Source organism: Trachurus trachurus (assembly GCF_905171665.1).
Source record: "Trachurus trachurus genome assembly, chromosome: 4".
Classification (NCBI taxonomy): Eukaryota; Metazoa; Chordata; class Actinopteri; order Carangiformes; family Carangidae; genus Trachurus; species Trachurus trachurus.
The window spans coordinates 32,749,275-32,767,448 of NC_139898.1; the positions used below are offsets into that span (position 1 = coordinate 32,749,275).

At 44.1% G+C, this 18,174-nt stretch overlaps 1 protein-coding gene across 1 annotated transcript; it reads left to right on the forward strand.

Moving 5' to 3' along the window:
* The first annotated feature begins 4,195 nt into the window (after positions 1-4,195).
* On the forward strand, positions 4,196-17,845 carry dbt (dihydrolipoamide branched chain transacylase E2). The gene is made up of 11 exons (XM_083970310.1): positions 4,196-4,258; positions 5,315-5,447; positions 7,717-7,792; positions 9,393-9,574; positions 9,646-9,773; positions 10,363-10,612; positions 12,280-12,446; positions 12,541-12,618; positions 13,216-13,407; positions 13,492-13,563; positions 16,276-17,845. The coding sequence occupies exons 1-11, from the start codon at positions 4,214-4,216 to the stop codon at positions 16,441-16,443; spliced, it is 1,491 nt and encodes a 496-aa protein (XP_083826436.1). The 5' UTR covers positions 4,196-4,213; the 3' UTR covers positions 16,444-17,845.
* The last annotated feature ends 329 nt before the right edge of the window (positions 17,846-18,174 follow it).

Sequence of the window (18,174 nt, forward strand, 5' to 3'; positions counted from 1 at the left end):
TAGGACTATTTAGGACTTATATTAACAAAAACATTCCACTGATATCTGCTTTAAACCAAAGTTGAGTGGCTTTGACCAAGGAGATGAGATGTACAAAAACAGATGTAACTCAAAATAATAAAGCTTTATTGAAAACAACACTATGTAAAGAATAATTCAAAAGCATCAGCTAATTTTTTTCAAAATGGCACTGCTTTTGCAAATGAACTCTTATATATATATATATATATTCTTTTTCTTTTTTTTTTTATTCTAGAAAAAAATCTAGAATAAAGTATTTTTTAAAGAAATGTTACTACTTTTTCTAGATTAAAAAAAAAAACTTTTTTCATGAGAAATTTTTCCACCTTTTTCTAGAATTATTTTTGAGATATTTTACCACTTCTAGAAAAGTAATTTTTTTCTAGATCTTTTTTTTTTTTTAGAAATCTTTCCAGAAATGTCTCTACGATATTTCCAAAAGTCATTCAAAAAGCCATTGGCTCTAATTTGAATGTACATTGACTAAAAATAACGTTCTTCAGTCTCAGAACAAATATTTGCTTCAAAATTTTGTCCAGTGGGGGGTCCGTGGTCTAATTTCTGTCCTTGATGTAAAAAAAAGTTTGAGAACTACATGATTTACCTAAAGGAATTTAACTTGACATTTAACAATGGGAGAGAAAAAACATCGAAAGTATTTTCTGTTTTTGGTATAGTAGCCTACTAATCTGGTCCCACTTGGCAGTAGTTGCATGTAGGCTACAGGGCTGATGGAAGTTGTTGGAGACTAGAAGTCTCCTCATTGGATAAAGGTTGTAGGATACAAGGAAAGTTTTCTCCTCGGCTTACAGCAGAGCAGAGTGACTGACAGACCCGTGTTTCAGACCAAACACTCTATATAAGTGATTGCTGTCGGAAGATAGAACTATTTAAGACTTATATTAACACAAACATTCCACATATGCTTTAATGACAAAGTGTGATGTGCTATGTTCATAAAGCCTCTGCAGGAAGACTATTAGTGTTGTATAGTTAATCTGCAAATTAATAATAAGCATTAGTCCTGTCCGAATAAACATGTTAATCACCACAACTGATTAACAACAAACTAAAATTTGTTACGCCCTTGGCAGGCGGTCGTCTGATCAACAATGACTCCCACCCCATGAAGGACACTGCACACGGTGTCAAAAACCACTTCTGCCACTACAGGGAGGCAGAGCGCTGCCCAGCCAATCAGCTGCTCTCTATGGGCTGCTGACACTCTGCAAATTCATTAAAACTTCTTAAAAAATAAATTAAATTCACCAGGACAAAAAGTAACAAGGCCACATACAGATAATTTATGTATCTGGACCAAAAAGAAGAGCAAGAAAAAGGTTTTTAAGGTGAGACACTACAGGCAAAAACATTTTTTCATGCACTGATCAATTTTTAGATTTGGGTCTGTCTTCCTTCAGACTAGAAGAAAGAAATGGTAGAAAGAACACATGAAAATGTTTTTATTTTACTTTATTTCATCTGTAGATTTCTCCTAAATTCACCAAAAGTTAGTCTGAACCATGTCATGTCAGGTATCTAGGAAGGCTATAAGCTCTCTCTCTCTCCTGAACAATGACATGGGCTCAAAAAATTGACAATAACAATCTATGGACTTTTACAATACAAGTCTTTAGGCCGTTTTCTCAAAATGAGTTTTTCAGACTCAGACTCTGAGCTAGAAATCTCCACTTCAGCAGCACTTACAGACACCAAACCTTCCAGTTTGATCCCTGTCTATATTCTGAAGGTTTTTACAGAGGGGATTGTTGATATTGACCCCTTGCACGTGACGTCACGTTCCACTCGCGGTAGCTGCGGACGCCATGATGGGCGGCAAAAGAACAGTGAACGTCAATGTAATTGAATGGGCGCGTTATAGTTTTGTGACATACCGTGGTTGTAGGGTTCCCCCTCCTTTTCCACTGAGCTGGTTCCAGTGCTGGTTCGGAGCCAGAGCCTGACTAGCACCGGTTCTTTGCTTTTCCACCGCTTAAAAACCGGTTATTGGTCCTTAAAACTGGTCTGAAGCACCAACTCCTTGCTGGGCTAGAGCTAAGAACCGGGGGCTGGTGGCTGGCAGCGGGGTTACATGAACAACAGGACCAGTGCGAAGATATACAGACACGTTATCGATGCCATTATAAGTTAGTTTATCTACAGTGTATATTCATTCACAGCCTCATTTATACAACATTTTATTCCTAAAAACATGGAGACATTAGATTTTTTTTTTTTTTAAGGCTGGTGACAGTATTTTCTCATCTACAGAGTGATAAAAAGAGATATCCAAAATCCTCCTCTGTAAAAACTTCTGACTCTAATATGTCAACAAAATAAAACAAGAATTTTGAAAGTAGCTTTATCCATTGTTCAGATTTCTGTTCTGGAAATATATGCAAATTAGCACATATTTCATTAGATATTGCCTCATTTACATATTTAAACATAAAATTTGACAAAACTTGTAATACAAAAAATATTTGTCTTAATGTCATGGGAATTTGGGAGGATCTGAATGAATGGTTGTCTTCCAGATTTGCCAATTTCTCTGGTGTAAAGAAGGAAAATATTTTGTTTGGTAATGGTATACATATAAATGAACCTTCAAATGACCTCGGAATCAACACAATAATAATTATCCATGCCAAATTCTTTATACACAAAAACAAAGTTATGAAGACAAGGCCCCGAATCTATATGTCTTTCATAAAGAGCTGTGTCACCATTTCTCTTCAATAAAGTGTATGGAAAAAAAGAATGCTGTACATTCCCCTAGCTCTCTCCCCTTTTTCTTTTTTTAATCTCTCCTCCTATCTTTCCTCACTCTCTCTCTTTTTTTTTTAAATTCTCTCTACTCTTTTTTCTTTTTTTTTTCTTTTTTAAAAAAAAGCAAACTTAAATCTTTTGTACCAATGAAGCTATATGTAATGCTTGTCTGTAGCCTATGTTTATTTAGTTTTGCACTGTACTATGCCAAGTGTTTCTGTAAATGTAATTGTCAATAAAATAAAAAATAAAAATAAAAACGTGTTGTTGTTCCTGCTCTGGCCGCTGGGGGGCGTCGTCGCGTCGTCTCCACCGGAGGAGGAAGAGGAAGAAGACTCTGAGCGCTTGACCGAAAAGAATAATAATAAAAAAGTGCGTGCCTTATTCCAAAAAGATATTGTTGCTACCCCTAATATTACTGTTTATTGGAATCGTTTCACAGATCATATTGATTGGGGAAAAAAACCTGGATGCTTCCTAACAAGTTTTTAATCACAAATAAGGTTAAGGAGGTTTCTTACAAAATCATACATAAATATTATCCAGCTAATCATTATATGCAAAACATGTAAAAAGGACATTAATATTAACTGCTCTTTCTGTAATTTGCATCCAGAAACAGTTGTTCATTTGTTCTGGCTTTGCTCTCACACGAAAAAAACTATGGGCAGACCTTAGCAAATGTATTATTGACTCTTTTTACAATAGATTTTTTTTTACTTTGGGAAAATGTTGTATTTGGTTTCCATAATTATCCCAAGAAAGAAGGAAAATGTTACTTTTTAGTAAATCTGTTTTTTTGTTGTTGTTTTTTTTTTGCAAAATTTCATATTCATAAAAGTACATTTTCTAAGAGAACCCCTTGCTTTTATGTTTTTCAAAAAGCTAATCACCAAATCAGCAAATGAAAAGGCTATTAAAACCATAGACCTTTGTAATATGTATAACCTTGTTGTATAATGAACATCACCCCTGGCACATGTTCTTTGTATGTAAAAATGTAGTTGCACATTTTCTTCTTGCACTAAAATCAACGCTGCCAATTTGTTTTTGTATAATTATGTACATCACATTTTATTTTATTTGCTATTGCTATTTTATTATGTACAGTTTGTTCTTTATATTTTACTATTTTATTATGTATAGTCTATCTATCTATCTATCTATCTATCTATCTATCTATCTATCTATCTATCTATCTATCTATCTATCTATCTATCTATCTATCTATCTATCTATCTATCTATCTATCTATCTATCTATCTATTTTCATTGTATACTGTTCCTTGTATACTATTTGTACTTGACAACTTCTTTTAAATAAAGCTGTTGATTTAAAAAAAAAAAAAAAAAAAAAACTCTGAGCGCTGATTGGCTGTGTGGAGGGGCGTGCGGCAGCGACGTCACAGCGGAGAGAGGAAAGATGGCGGCGGTGACCAGAGGTTCGTTCAGCGCTCTGCGGCGGCTGGTGAGTTAAAAAAAACAGAACAAAACAAAACAAAAACAAAACGGATAAAGCTGTAAAAGTTTAACACTGTGACGTGTTTCCGTCGGTCTCGTGCTGACGTCGAGCTGAAGCGATGACATCACTCCGTCACGCGGCCGCAGCCGGCAGCAGCAGCAGCAGCAGCAGCGTCTGTTAGCTGCACCTGATGCTAACTCTGATGCTACATCTCTCTCAGTTACATTACATTAAATTAAATTAAAAAAAACAAACCGAGTTCACTTCATGCACGCGCACCTGCGTCCAGGTGGGTTTAGAGAGTGACGTCACAGCGTCGCACCTGGAACAACGTGAAGCAGCTGAGATTCTGACGTCAGCTGATGTCTTTTTTTTGTTTTGTCTGTAGTGTTGTTGTTATTGTTGTTTCATTCTGTCTATCAGTTGAAGTGGCGTTGGTTAAAGGGATAGTTCAACATTTATTCAGATCCTACTAAGTGAAAGATGTAGAGCAAAAGAGACAACGGCCCAGTCCCATTTCTCTTCCCTTAAAGGGATAATTCAACATTTAATCAAATTGGCCCATTGCCATAATCCCTATAGTCATAGCAGTAGGTTCATCACCTTTAATTATCACTGCATGTTATTTTGAGAACGGCGGAGCAGAGCCGTGAGCTGCTCAGAGCTACGCTACGGAGGCTCATTATGGGATTTCTTGGTTTCCCTCATCATCAAACTCATCAAATACACAATCCAACAACTCCACAACGCTCTGGTGGACAAGTTGTGACCTGCACATTCACCACGCTATGAGATAATAACACAACGTTACCACACAGAGTTGTTTTAGAGGGAAATGCAGCCGGAACTACATTCCAGACACGGCTGCTGGGCGGAGGGATTTAAAAAGCGCAAGTAGTTATGAGTATTTATTTGCTTCATGTGCCGTAATGTTACACAATTATACGTTATTATTTCATAGCTATCCCTTTAATGTCAGGCTACAAAGAGTCCAGGTGTCTGTACCTGACCAGCTGATGTGTGTGTGTGTGTGTGTGTGTGTGTGTGTTCTCTCCCGGTCAGCTGACTCAGCAGTACCGCCGCCGGTGTTTCCGGCTGCAGAGCTTCAGACCGGTCCGGACCGCTCCGCCGTTTGTCTCCACATGTGACCGGAGCCTCCAGATGTTCAGCAGGAGGACGCTTCACTCCACCGCGGGTGAGTCCAGAACCAGAACCAGAACCAGAACCAGACCTGGACCCTGGTGGTCTTCAAACTAAAGTTCAAAACGAGGAAAAACACGCACTCTCCAAAAAAACTTTCAGAAACAAAAGTGAAGAGGTGCACGGCCAAAAGTTGCATTTACAGACTGCACTTGTGTGTTTTAGCACCGACGCAGTTTGCAATAAAAAAAACTATGAGAAGGACACGAGTGCTGCCGGTCTTCAAACAAAAAAACCTTCAACTTTATTTATTTTAATGCTTTTGACAGATCTGGTTCGTCCAGATTCAGGTTTTGAGGAATTGAGGAAGTCGGCCGGTGTCGAGTATCCTCACCTGTCCCAGGTGTTTCCTGGTTTCTGCTGATGGACTCAGAGAATCCAGACCAGCAGGTTTTTATGACTCTCCGACCGATACCGATCATAAACCTGCCCACACCGACACCGACCGCTGAATGGATGAGAGAATAATAATAACCCTCCATGTCCTGTATTTATGATCTTGTGCATCACTTGAAGAAATAAAACCATTTATACTGAAATAAATAAATACAATCAAGATTTTAAAGGAATAGTTCACCAGAAAATTAAATTCAGTGTATTAGATTAATAGGGCCCGACACAGAAATGTCCATAAAACTACACAAAAACCATTTTATATTCCTCCTTACTGCTTGTTCGCCGCAATCCAAATGTCCTGAAGGGAGATAGTCCAGAGTTTACACTAAACTATGTAATTCAGGACATTTTTACAGCCTAAACTAGGGCTATTCAATTGGCGGCCCGCGGGCCACATCCGGCCCCGACCCAATGTCCGAGTGGCCCGGCTCGTGGTCCCCCCCCTCCCAAAAAAAAAAGACACAGAGGGAAACACGTTTTGCGAGAACTCCAAATTCCTACTGTAGTCCAGACAGTGAATGCACCACTCAACGCAGCCTAGCAACACACAACCCACCCACCCAGTCAGAGCGTTGTTTTGAAAGTTACCGGTAGAACCGAGGCTCGGTCGCTCAGCTGCTCTCCAGAAACACCGTGTCGGGCCACAGCCGCTCGTCACGGAGCGGGAGGCTTCGCCGCGGCGGCCGTCCGGACGTCCGGACGGCCGAGGCCGAGGCCGAGGCTGCCCTCCGTGGTCCTGTGGTGCTACAGGTCAGCGAGAGACGGGACCGACGGACCTCACACTCCACAGCGGGCCGCTGTGGCACGACACGGTGTTTCTGGAGAGCAGCTGACCGATCCTCAGCCCTCCCATTCAATAAACCATGGTGGCTGGTTAATACTCCACCAGTCTCTCCACTCCTTTCAGTCACACCTGAGCACCGTCCACGCAGTGACGGCACGCCATGCTCCGCTGTCCTTTTTTTTTCTTTCTTTCTTTTTGAGGGAATGAAGTAACCAATATTTTAATTTTAACGCAACTAAATACTTGCAATGGAATCAGAACAGTAACTTGATTAGGATAGCTACTTTTCAAAGAAATAATCCGTAATCAAATACTTTCCCAGAGTAATTTGCCCCAAATGGCTTTTTGCTCCTTGTTTTTCACCAATCAAAATATGTTAGAAAATAAATCTTTGTTCATCTTTAGGCCTAAAAAAACCTCCAATTCAAAGCATTAACAGCTACACCTTTACTAGCCTACTAGCCTACTATCACTACTTTTATTGACTTATTCTCTTTTTTCTGGCTGTGTAGATTTGTTTTTAATAGCTAATGCTGGGTTTTAAAAATGCCCCTCATTTGTCATAACCTTCTTGACTGCTGAAAATGTCCGGCCCAGCTTAAGGTCTCGGTTTTAAAATCTGGCCCCACTGAATTTGTAATTGAATAACCCTGGCCTAAACAGTCCTGGATTGAATTTGCCTGGGGCGCGCTCTTGTGTTCACGCGTTGCACGTGATGCATCCATTTGCGCTACGGAAGCCGCCGCAGACAAAATTTGTCTTATTTCTTTAAAAGTATCAAATTGCAGATCCCTCTTGTTTTTGTGTGTCGCTCAGAAACTCGGCAGGATGTAAAAACCAATGTGTGGTTACTATCCTGCCACTAAGCAAGCGGCCGTCCGCTACGTAGTGTTTGGGATTCAGGCAGATGAAGCTGCTCCCACTCGGTGGTTGAACGCTGTGTGTTTCCTGATCTGCGCTTTGAGAGCGTGACGATCAACAATCGACCTGTTCAGGCTCCAGATATCGGCCGATTGATCAGAGCATTCCTGATGATGATGATGATGATGATGATGATGATGACGTAACTGTGTTTCTCCTGCAGTGAGTCGAGGACCCATCGTCCAGTTCAAGCTGTCGGACATCGGAGAGGGGATCATGGAGGTGACGGTGAAGGAGTGGTAGGTACCAGTGTTAATTTTGTCAACTAAAACTTTAACGAAAACTTTTCATTGACGACGACTTTATTCTGTGACCAATTGGTAACAAGAACATAAATTTAAGAAGCACTGACAACAAAAACTAAAACAAAATCTCTTTTCATTATGAACTGACGAGTAAAAACGTGATGGAAAAGCTGAGGCTGAGCGGCCGGACAATCTGGATTACAACCATCCTCAAAGCCTCGATTGTTTTCCTTTTTAACCAAATAATTATCTTATCTTAACTCAAACTCTCAGTCAGGTCTCTGGTTGGTTAGTTAGAAAATAAACAGGAACCTGTGAAGGACATGATTATGTGTTGCACTTAGACATTCATTTTTATTATAGAAGAGTAATATGGTACATTCTTAGTTTAAATAACTAAACACATCGGCTAGTTAAAGGTAGGCTACGCTAATGGAGTTTTTACTACTATGACAAACATCCTTTTGCAAAATCTATCACAGTCAAACAAAACTGTCAAATTACATCAAAAGACAAAAACTGAACTAAATTTGAACTAAAACAAAACCCTTAACCCTCCTGTTGTCCTTCTGGGTCAAATTGACCCAATCTGTTCCCTTCCTCCATCCTTCCTTCTTTCCTCCCTTCTTTCCCTTCTTCTTCTTCCTTCCTTAAACAAATCTGTTCCCTCCCTCCATCTTTCTTTCCTTCCTTTTTCCTTTCCTTCTTTCCTTCCTTCCTTCCTTCCTTCCTTCCTTCCTTCCTTCCTTCCTTCCTTCCTTCCTTCCTTCCTTCTTCTTCCTTCCTTGAACGAATCTGTTCCCTCCCTCCATCTTTCTTTCATTCCTTTTTCGTTTCCTTCTTTCCTTCCTTCCTTCCTTCCTTCCTTCTTCTTCCTTCCTTGAACGAATCTGTTCCCTCCCTCCATCTTTCTTTCCTTCCTTTTTCCTTTCCTTTCCTTTCCTTCCTTCCTTCCTTCTTTCCTTCCTTCCTCCCTTCCTTCCTTCCTTCCTTCCTTCCTTCCTTCCTTCCTTCCTTCCTTCTTCTTCCTTCCTTGAACGAATCTGTTCCCTCCCTCCATCTTTCTTTCCTTCCTTTTTCCTTTCCTTCCTTCCTTCCTTCCTTCCTTCCTTCCTTCCTTCCTTCCTTCCTTCCTTCCTTCCTTCCTTCCTTCCTTCCTTCCTTCCTTCTTTCCTTCCTTCCTTCCTTCCTTCCTTCCTTCCTTCCTTCCTTCCTTCCTTCCTTCCTTCCTTCCTTCCTTCCCTACGTCCTTACTACTTCCCTCCTTTTTGACCCAATTGACCCAATCTGTTCCCTCCCCCCATCTGTCTTTCATTCCTTTTTCCCTTCCTTCTTTCCTCCCATCTTTCCCTTTCTCCTTCCTTCCTTGACCCAGGAGGACAACAGGAGGGTTAAACTAAATCCAGTCTTTGGTGAGTGACTCACCTCATGAGAAAATGAAAATAAATATTCTTGTCAAAATGGACACTGGTAGGTACTCAGAACCAGAACTACAGTACATAAACACAAACACTGAGACCAGTGAATCCACCACAGACCCTCTCAGACCAGTTCAGGTCCTGGTCCAGCTGAGCCCGGTGTGTCTGTCCCTCAGGTACGTGAAGGAGGGGGACAAGGTGTCCCAGTTCGACAGCATCTGTGAGGTCCAGAGCGACAAGGCGTCCGTCACCATCACCAGCCGCTACGACGGCGTCATCAAGAGGCTCTACTACGACGTGGACGCCACGGCGCTGGTGGGGAAACCGCTGGTCGACATCGAGACCGAGTCCAGCTCAGGTGAGACTCGCTGGACCAGGTTGATGTTTCTCTGTGTTCTGGTTCTGACCGGACGCTGTGTGTGGTTTCAGAGGTGATCCAGGAGGAGGACGTGGTGGAGACGCCGGCGATGGCGCGGGAGGAGCACACACACCAGGAGATCAAAGGTCACAAGACTCAGGCCACGCCGGCCGTCAGACGCCTCGCCATCGAGAACAACGTGAGTCTATGTCTGCAGATCTTTCCTGGCAATGCGCGTCGTACGTCATCAATAATACAAAACAACACGTTTTGCTGAACCTCTGATTGACACGTGGGGCTGACCTGGACGACCGTGGCCAACTGTGGTCACTGTCACAGGAGTTAGTGTTTCATTTTCATGAAACCGCACATCTGTTTGTTTTTTTTCCTCACACGTTCGTGTTTACATATCACAGTCATTTATATGCGGATTGAGGGCAAGAAGGAGTGTGAAAAAAGAGAGCACGCAAGATAAACACCAGATTTCACATTTTCCTGCCGGCAAAATCTGAACCGAGCCGATTAGAAATCAAGAGAGGAAAAACAAACTGTGTCCAAGAGGCTTTGTCCCGGCTTCACGAGAGTGACGGAGGATCGGGCGGTGGCACAACAAGAAGTTACAGCAGTAACGTCTGCAATTTAATTTTGAAAGGAGGAAAAACAGACAGAGCTCGAGCAGAGAAGTGAAAGATGTAGAGCAGAAAAGACAGTGCGAGAGAAAAATAGTGTGTGTGTTTTAGTGGTCAGCAGCTAAAGGGTTAACTGTGTTTTTACCGGCGTGTCCTCAGATCAAGCTCAGCGAGGTGGTGGGGACGGGACGGGACGGACGCATCCTGAAGGAGGACATCCTGAACTTCCTGGCCCGGCAGACCGGCGCCATCTTACCTCCCACTCCGTTCCAGGAGATCCACACTCCGGGTCCGGGTGCGATTCCCGCCGCCGCCGCCCGGCCCGCTAGCGCTCCGGCCGCCATCAAGCCCCCTCCCGCCATCCCCAGACCCGTGTTCACCGGGAAGGACGTGACCGAGCCCCTCAAAGGTCAGAGGTCATCTCAGCAGTCAGCAACGGGAAACTGTGACATCAGCGCAGACTTTAGAGACTCTGAGATTATTGATGAGCTGATGAATCGATCACTTTGTTAGTTCTGGTGATTTAAAGGTATAGTACGTAGGAATTCCCCCCATCTAGCAGTGCGGTTGCATATCTGAACGTATTCTTGATGTTGCATTCACGTGAACTCGGGCAGACGTCAGACAGACAACAGACGCTGCATGTAACAGGATAAACAAGCGTCTATGTAAACAAGTGGCCTGACAACATGTTGTCATGGTGATGTGGTATTGTTTTACCGTCTTTCTCTGGTGGAGTAAAATGACATCCGGTTGGTTTGCCGACGGCCGTCTGCCTGACTGCACCTGAATGCAACACCAGTGCCTCCGTCCTTCCTCACACTACACAGTGGTGACAGTTTTAACAGGCCGAGCCCACAGCTCCGCTCAGTTTCCGTGGTTACCTACGGTCATGCTGCAACATGGCCGCCTCGGTTCGGTGCGTCGCCCACTTATGTATTTGTAACGACTTGTAACAACTCATTCTAAGGAACCAGAAAGCTTTCATTTGTATGCGGCTGTGATTCCACTTCAGTGAAATACGTATTTATGTAAACAATATTTGATTTTTGCTAATAAAAAGCCAAATAAGTTACACACTGGGGCTTTAAAGGGCATAAGTTTAACCCAGGCCTGTTAAATGGGGGTATAAGAAATGGAGAAAAACCTGAACCTCTAGCCTTCACTAGACTGTGAATACTGTTTTCCTTCTTTATGACCTTCGAGGTGTCCCTACTGTAGGGGACTGATATTTTACTGATTTTAATTCATCAGCGAAGCAAGTTGTTGCTAAAACTGGGAACTTTTCGTTACGGCCACGGGGCAAACACACCGAGGCTCTGTCCTCTGGCTTCTGCAAGACACAAGTCTCGTCTATTGGTGTATCATTCAACGTTTTGATAGATCATATAGTTTTTGATCAGTCACTGTTCAATGACCATGACCATATTTGGAGAAGTGTTGAGATTATAATGGGTGTGTATTGCACGGAATGTTCATGTCAGAGTGGGTGACATCATCAGCTAGAGTGGGAGAAGTTGTCTGAAATTGTTTAAAAATGTCTCTTTGCACGCTGCTCCCGGCCACAAATTACACTCTACAGACATGATTTTTTACACAGTTGTAGACGAACTTGTCCTCTCTCTAGCAATGTGCTCAACAAAGCAGAGAGACTTACAGAATTTAAACTGTGAGTCTCTCAGTGCGGCCAGGTCCCTCCCTGTTCCTTATGGACTCTAATACAAAGATTTTCTGAGAGAAGCAGAAGGGACCCCTGTTTTAAACTCGCAAGTGTTTCTAAAGTATTTACTATAGAAACACAAAAATCATACCAAAGTGTTCAGGAAGTCCTTACGACGACCACGGTCTGCTGTTTTTTCTGATAGGAGCTACCGTTCGGTCAGAATAAGCCCAAATGTGAGACCAGCGCAGAGGCAGAAAATCATCCTTTTTCTCTACATTTCGTATGTTTGTGTCACTGAAAACATCTGGCCCAGATAAAAAAGTTCTTGTTTTGAAAATCTGTCCCAACTAAATTTGTAGCTGAATGTCCCTTTAACAGCAGATCAGACCTGATAATCAATTGTTATTGACCAGGTTTCCACAAAGCGATGGTGAAGACGATGACGGCCGCTCTGATGATCCCTCACTTCGGCTACTGTGACGAGGTCGACCTGAGCCGCCTGGTGGCGCTGCGGGCGGAGCTCCGGCCCCTCGCCGAGGGCCGGGGGGTCAAACTCAGCTTCATGCCCTTCTTCATCAAGGTACGGGTCAGAGGGGGGCGACGGGGCGACCTTGATGCTGATTGGTCACGTGATGTTTGGCGCTGACGTTGATGCTGTGCTCTCATTGGCTCAGGCTGCCTCTCTGGGACTCCTGCACTTCCCCATCCTGAACGCCTCATTGGACCAGAGCTGTCAGAACATCACCTACAAGGTCAGACCCGGTCCAGACCGGACTGGACTTCTTCATTTTTCTCACTTTCTACATTGTAGATTCAAACAGTTTCTTTAAAGACGTGGACCCAGTTGTTCAAAAGGTTTTGAAATCCCTTGTTTTGCCATCCAGGATCACGTAATCCACCTTAACCTTTACCCCAGTTGTTCAGAGCAGATACAAACTTTATTAAGATCTCCAAATCCAGATAATGAGTGTTTTAAATGTGTAAACAACAGGTAGAACAGCAGCATGGAGACACTCAGAGTGGATTTATTTGAAAATGGGATGTTTGTGTTGTTTTCTCTGCTGTTTGTTGTTTCTTCAATGTCGTTTAAACAGCCAGACCTCATCTGACCCAGAACTAGTGTTGTCACGATACCAACATTTTGGTACCGACTAAAAAGTTCTGATCAACACAAACTGAGTGTTAGATCCAGATTAAAACAGAGACTGGATCACGTGATCTGGTTTTAGTTTTTGCAATAACCCGTTTTCAAGGTTTTATCCGATCAGATCACTGGGTCTGGACCAGTCTGACCCGGTTACTTCACATCATTTATATCTAATCACCTTGGTGTGTGTCTTTGCCTTCAGGCGTCCCACAACATCGGGCTGGCGATGGACACGAGTCAGGGTCTGCTGGTGCCCAACGTGAAGAACGTGCAGCTGCTCAGCGTGTTCGACATCGCCCTGGAGCTGAACCGGCTGCAGACGCTCGGCGCCGTGGGGCAGCTGGGAACGTCGGAGCTGACGGGGGGAACGTTCACCCTGTCCAACATTGGATCAGTGAGTCACGTCGCCGCCGCTCTGAGGACGGATACAGACTCTAGACCCGGTCTAACCACAACCTGTTTCCTCTGTGTGTTGTAGATCGGAGGGACGTACGCCAAACCAGTCATCCTCCCTCCTGAGGTCGCCATCGGAGCGCTGGGGAAAATGCAGGTGAGTTCCAGACTTTCCCACGGCCCATGAACACACCACAGAGGTCAAAGTACTTAGATAAGCCAAGCCCCGCCCCCTTCCTGTGTGTGTGTGTGCAGTAGAGATGCGCGGATAGGCAATTATTTCATCCGCAACTGCATCACAAAAGTCGTCATCCACTTGAACCAATGTTTTTTCAAAACCACACCCGCCCGCCATCCGCCCGTTGTTGTAGGCCAATCTCTAATATGGATGAGGTGGGTCGGGCCGTATGAGTTTCACTTCTGCTGCGCGCTGCTGTCATGCAGAGCGCGCCTCTCTCTCTCTCTACCAATAACGGGAACGGAGCGCTATGCGGAGATGAACGGAACGAGCCGAAAATCTATTCCTGACGTCCGCGGTCGATATAAAGTCGATACGTTTCAATCATCCATGTTTTGCAGACAACACAAACAGCCAGTGATAATGAGTTGCGCCGCACCGACAGCCATGTGGCTCAGCAGCCAGGTGACGCACACAGCACAAGAGTCAAGACACAGCGCAGCAACATGTGCAGGCTGCTGCAGCAGTGCACGTCAAAGGGACACCGCTGAAAATGAAATGAATAGGCTGCACGTAGTTTTGAAATTGTTTTTGCGCATGTTTTCATCCATAAAACGACAAAAAATGAACACTAGCGGATTTCTTGATCACTATAACAAATTATTTAAACAGCAGAAATGATTCCGTCCCAAGCCTTTTGATCCATATGAGCGGTTGATTAGGCTCCTATATCCGCGATCACTATAAGCGGTTTCCACTGCATTGTCATTTTCATGAAGAAAGTGTCATGAACAAATTGTTAAATTCATATAAAACCGCTGATGCGCGTTGCCTTCAGGGACAGTTTTTCATCAAGCAGTCACTGTATTTCCCTCTAAAACAACTCTGTGTGGTAACGTTGTGTTATTATCTCATAGCGTGGTGAATGTGCAGCTCACAACTTGTCCACCAGAGCGTTGTGGAGTTGTTGGATTGTGTATTTGATGAGTTTGATGATGAGGGAAACCAAGAAATCCCATAATGAGCCTCCGTAGCGTAGCTCTGAGCAGCTCACGGCTCTGCTCCGCCGTTCTAAAAACAGCTTGCACCGACAATTAAAGGTAACGAACCTACTGCTATATAGACTATAGGGATTATGGCAATGGGCCAATTTGCCAAAATAGTACATGCTACTCGTTGATATTGCCCCGACCATTGAGCAGTAACGTAACAAGAAGACGTAGCGGCGGTAGTCGGTAGTTTTTTTCTCTCTCTCTCTCTCTTGTTTTTTTTGCCGCGGTAGTGTTTGTTGGAGCGGCGTGGTGCTGCACGTGACGCGCTGACGTTAGTGTGTTTACATTTACGACGAGCATTAATTCTCTGTCCGGACCCCAATATACATCCATGTCCGGACCCGTTAAAAAAAAAAGAAAAGAAAAGAAAAGCCTGGCCTCACCGAGTCATATTCTCGGCGCGAACCCAGCTCGAACCAGCGCGTGCGGACGGGTTGGGCCGTCCATGCTACTTATTAGAGCCCAAAACAACAGTCCAGAGAGCCGAGGGACAGAGAGAGACAGCGGAGCAACAGTGTGTGTGTGTATTAGATACACGATATTAGAGATATTAGACATGTACCGCACATCTGGCTGGAAGGTCTCAATGGTTCATGAACTCTTTTTCCATCATTAAATATTAAAATGGAGCCAAGTAGCCTACTGCATGTTTGTTTTCCTTTTAAAGCAGAAGTGAGTGATATATTTGTGTTAATATAAGTCTTAAATAGTTATATCTTCCGACAGCAATCACTTCTATAGAGTGTTTGGTCTGGAACACGGGTCTGTCAGTCACTCTGCTCTGCTCTGAGCCGAAGAGAAAACATTTATCGTATCCTACAGTTTTTATCCAATGAGGAGAGAGAACGGCATGCAGGGCTGTGTGTGCAGCCAAGGAACGCCGTGAATGTGGTGACGTAGGGACGAGGACTGTTATGGTGCGTTCAAGGAAACTCGTATTTTTCCGACCGTGAAGTGGTACCAGTTCGATCTGGTACGAGTTCACCGGTCAGAAGTTACGAGTGGCCGTTATAGTGACTTTCACTGGTAAAACAGGTCGGAAAAACACGAGTGGGTTGCCTGGAACGCTACAAAGTCGTAAGTTGTGACTTGAAGCTGTAATTTACGATTTCAAAAGCCTGCCTGGAACGCAGCATTAGCCAAAACGACCGGATCACTCACTTCTGCTTTAAATAAGTTTAATATCAAGTGCTAATTCCACCTGCCACAACTGGCTCTCTCTCTCTTGTCTCTCTCGCTCTCAGACACATTTTGAATGATCAAAATGATGAAGATTATGTCACAGTGTGTGTGATATTCACAACACACACACACACACACACACTATAATAATATCTGCACCTATTGATTGACATGCTGTTTTTGAGGTTTTTTTCTCCTTAAATTAATTGTTTTCTGTTTGTGTATATACTTTTAATATAACGTGTCAAAATTATGTCATTGTGTGTAATGGCTGCACTGTTGCCGTGTCGCGCTATGGGTCCGTATAATTTCCTGCTTTTTTGTCCTTGGCCAATCACATCCCTGATCCCTTTACTGTACATAGCAGTAAAAAAAAAATCTTTATTTGTCTTGAAAACTTGGGGCCAAATGCTAATTCCAACGCTGTGTCTGTGTGTGTGTGTGTGTGTGCTCTCAGGTGCTGCCCCGGTTCGGCGCCAGCGGTCAGGTGGTCCCGGCTCACATCATGGCGGTCAGCTGGTCGGCGGATCACCGCATCATCGACGGCGCCACCATGTGCCGCTTCTCCAACCTGTGGCGGGAATACCTGGAGAACCCGGCCAGCATGGTGCTGGACCTCAAGTGACCGGACCCAACCGGATGGAACCGGATGGAACCGGACCGCCAACACTAACACACCTTCACCCCCCCCCCCTTCGCCGCCATCGCCACCGCCGCCGCTGCTGCTGCCTTCATCATCATCATCATCTTCTTTTCTCTCATTTCCTTGTTGCCTTTGAGCGAGTTGCGGCGGCGGCGCGATGCGGCGGGGGAGGGGCCAGCCTGTCAATCATGTCGTTTCCATGACAACCACTCACTCACTCACCCCCTTACTCTCTCTCTCACTCTCTCTCTCTCTCAGTTGGAGGTTTAGAGGTTTTTGTAGTTTTTGGTCCAAGTTGAACCAGGGTTCAGCTCTTCAGGTGCTGGTGGTCTGGGTCTGGGGGTGTGTGTGTGTGTGTGTCATCAATTCATCAGTTCATTGATCAGTTTGGACTCTGGTACCCCCCCCCTCACCCCCCCTCCACCCCTAACCCCCCTCGCCCCCCTCTGGATCCTGGACCGGACCAGTTCTGGTTTTTTTCTATATTTGGAAAATTATTAATCCTAATAATAATTTTAATCTGTGAAACTTTTAATTTGAAAATCACAGGACAGGAAGTTGGTTTAAAAGTGAGACTGAACCAGTGTGTGTGTGTGAGTGTGTGTGTGAGATCCAGGACCAGAGTCTGAGACCTGAGACCCGGGTTCACCAGAGTCCAGTTCCACCAGTTCGATCCAGATCAGATGAACCCGTCTGGGATCTGGTCCAGTTTATTCTGAGTCCTGAACCAGGACCACCGCTCTGTGAAAGGTCCACAAAGTCTCCGCTGATCATCAGGACCAGAACTTCACATGGTTCTGGTCCCGGTCCGATCTGGTCCCGACTGACTGAACTGTGTGTAAATGAACCGGTGGACCTGCTGCTGGTTCTGGTTCTGGTTCTGGACCCGTCTGACTGTTACTGCTCCTCCGGCTCCTGAGGGGAAGACCTGGTCCTGGTCCTGGTCCTGGTCCTGGTCCTGGTCCTGGTCCTGGTTCTGGTCCTGGTCCTGTAGCTGCTAAGTGCCCCCCCTCTCCCCCCTCTCCTCCCCCCACCAGCTGCTCCCTGGTCCTGGTCCTGGTTCTGGTCCTGGTCCCGGGTCGACGTCTTCCTCTGGGCTGCTGGGTAACGATGGTGTCGTAGTTTTTTTTTTTTTTTTTGATACTGACCTTTATTTTGTCTATTTTGTTTTGTTTTGTTTTGTTTCACGTGTTGAAATGTTTGTTGTTTGTTGTTGTTGATGCTGTCGTGGTTTTGTGTGGGGATGTGGATCTGGATCAGGACTCTTGGACCTGGTTCCTGGTTCTGGTTCTGGTCCGACTCAGTGAAGTGTCTGAACCCTGGTCAAACAAGAAAAAAGAAAAAAAAAGAAAAAAAAAAACTCAATAAAGTTGAAGTGAACCAAGTCTGAGTCGTTTGTGGTGAGTTCAGGTTCCTCAGAGAACGTGGGAGAAGTCACTTTCTGGTCCTGGACCCAGTTGTTCAAAGGGTTAAAAACTGATTGGATTTTGGATCATTGATCAGATCAAATCTTGAATTTTTTGATTATTTCACAATTAAAGAACTTTTCCCCAACTATTAGCAAATTTAATGAGATTTGAAGTTTAAAGGGACAACGAGGAGTTTTGGAAAAGCGAAGCGTTTTCACACTACATTTATGAGCCTCCGCGCGCACCGTACATTTCTTTGACCGGGCGCAAGACGGACTCATGTTTTCATTCATCAATAATTAAA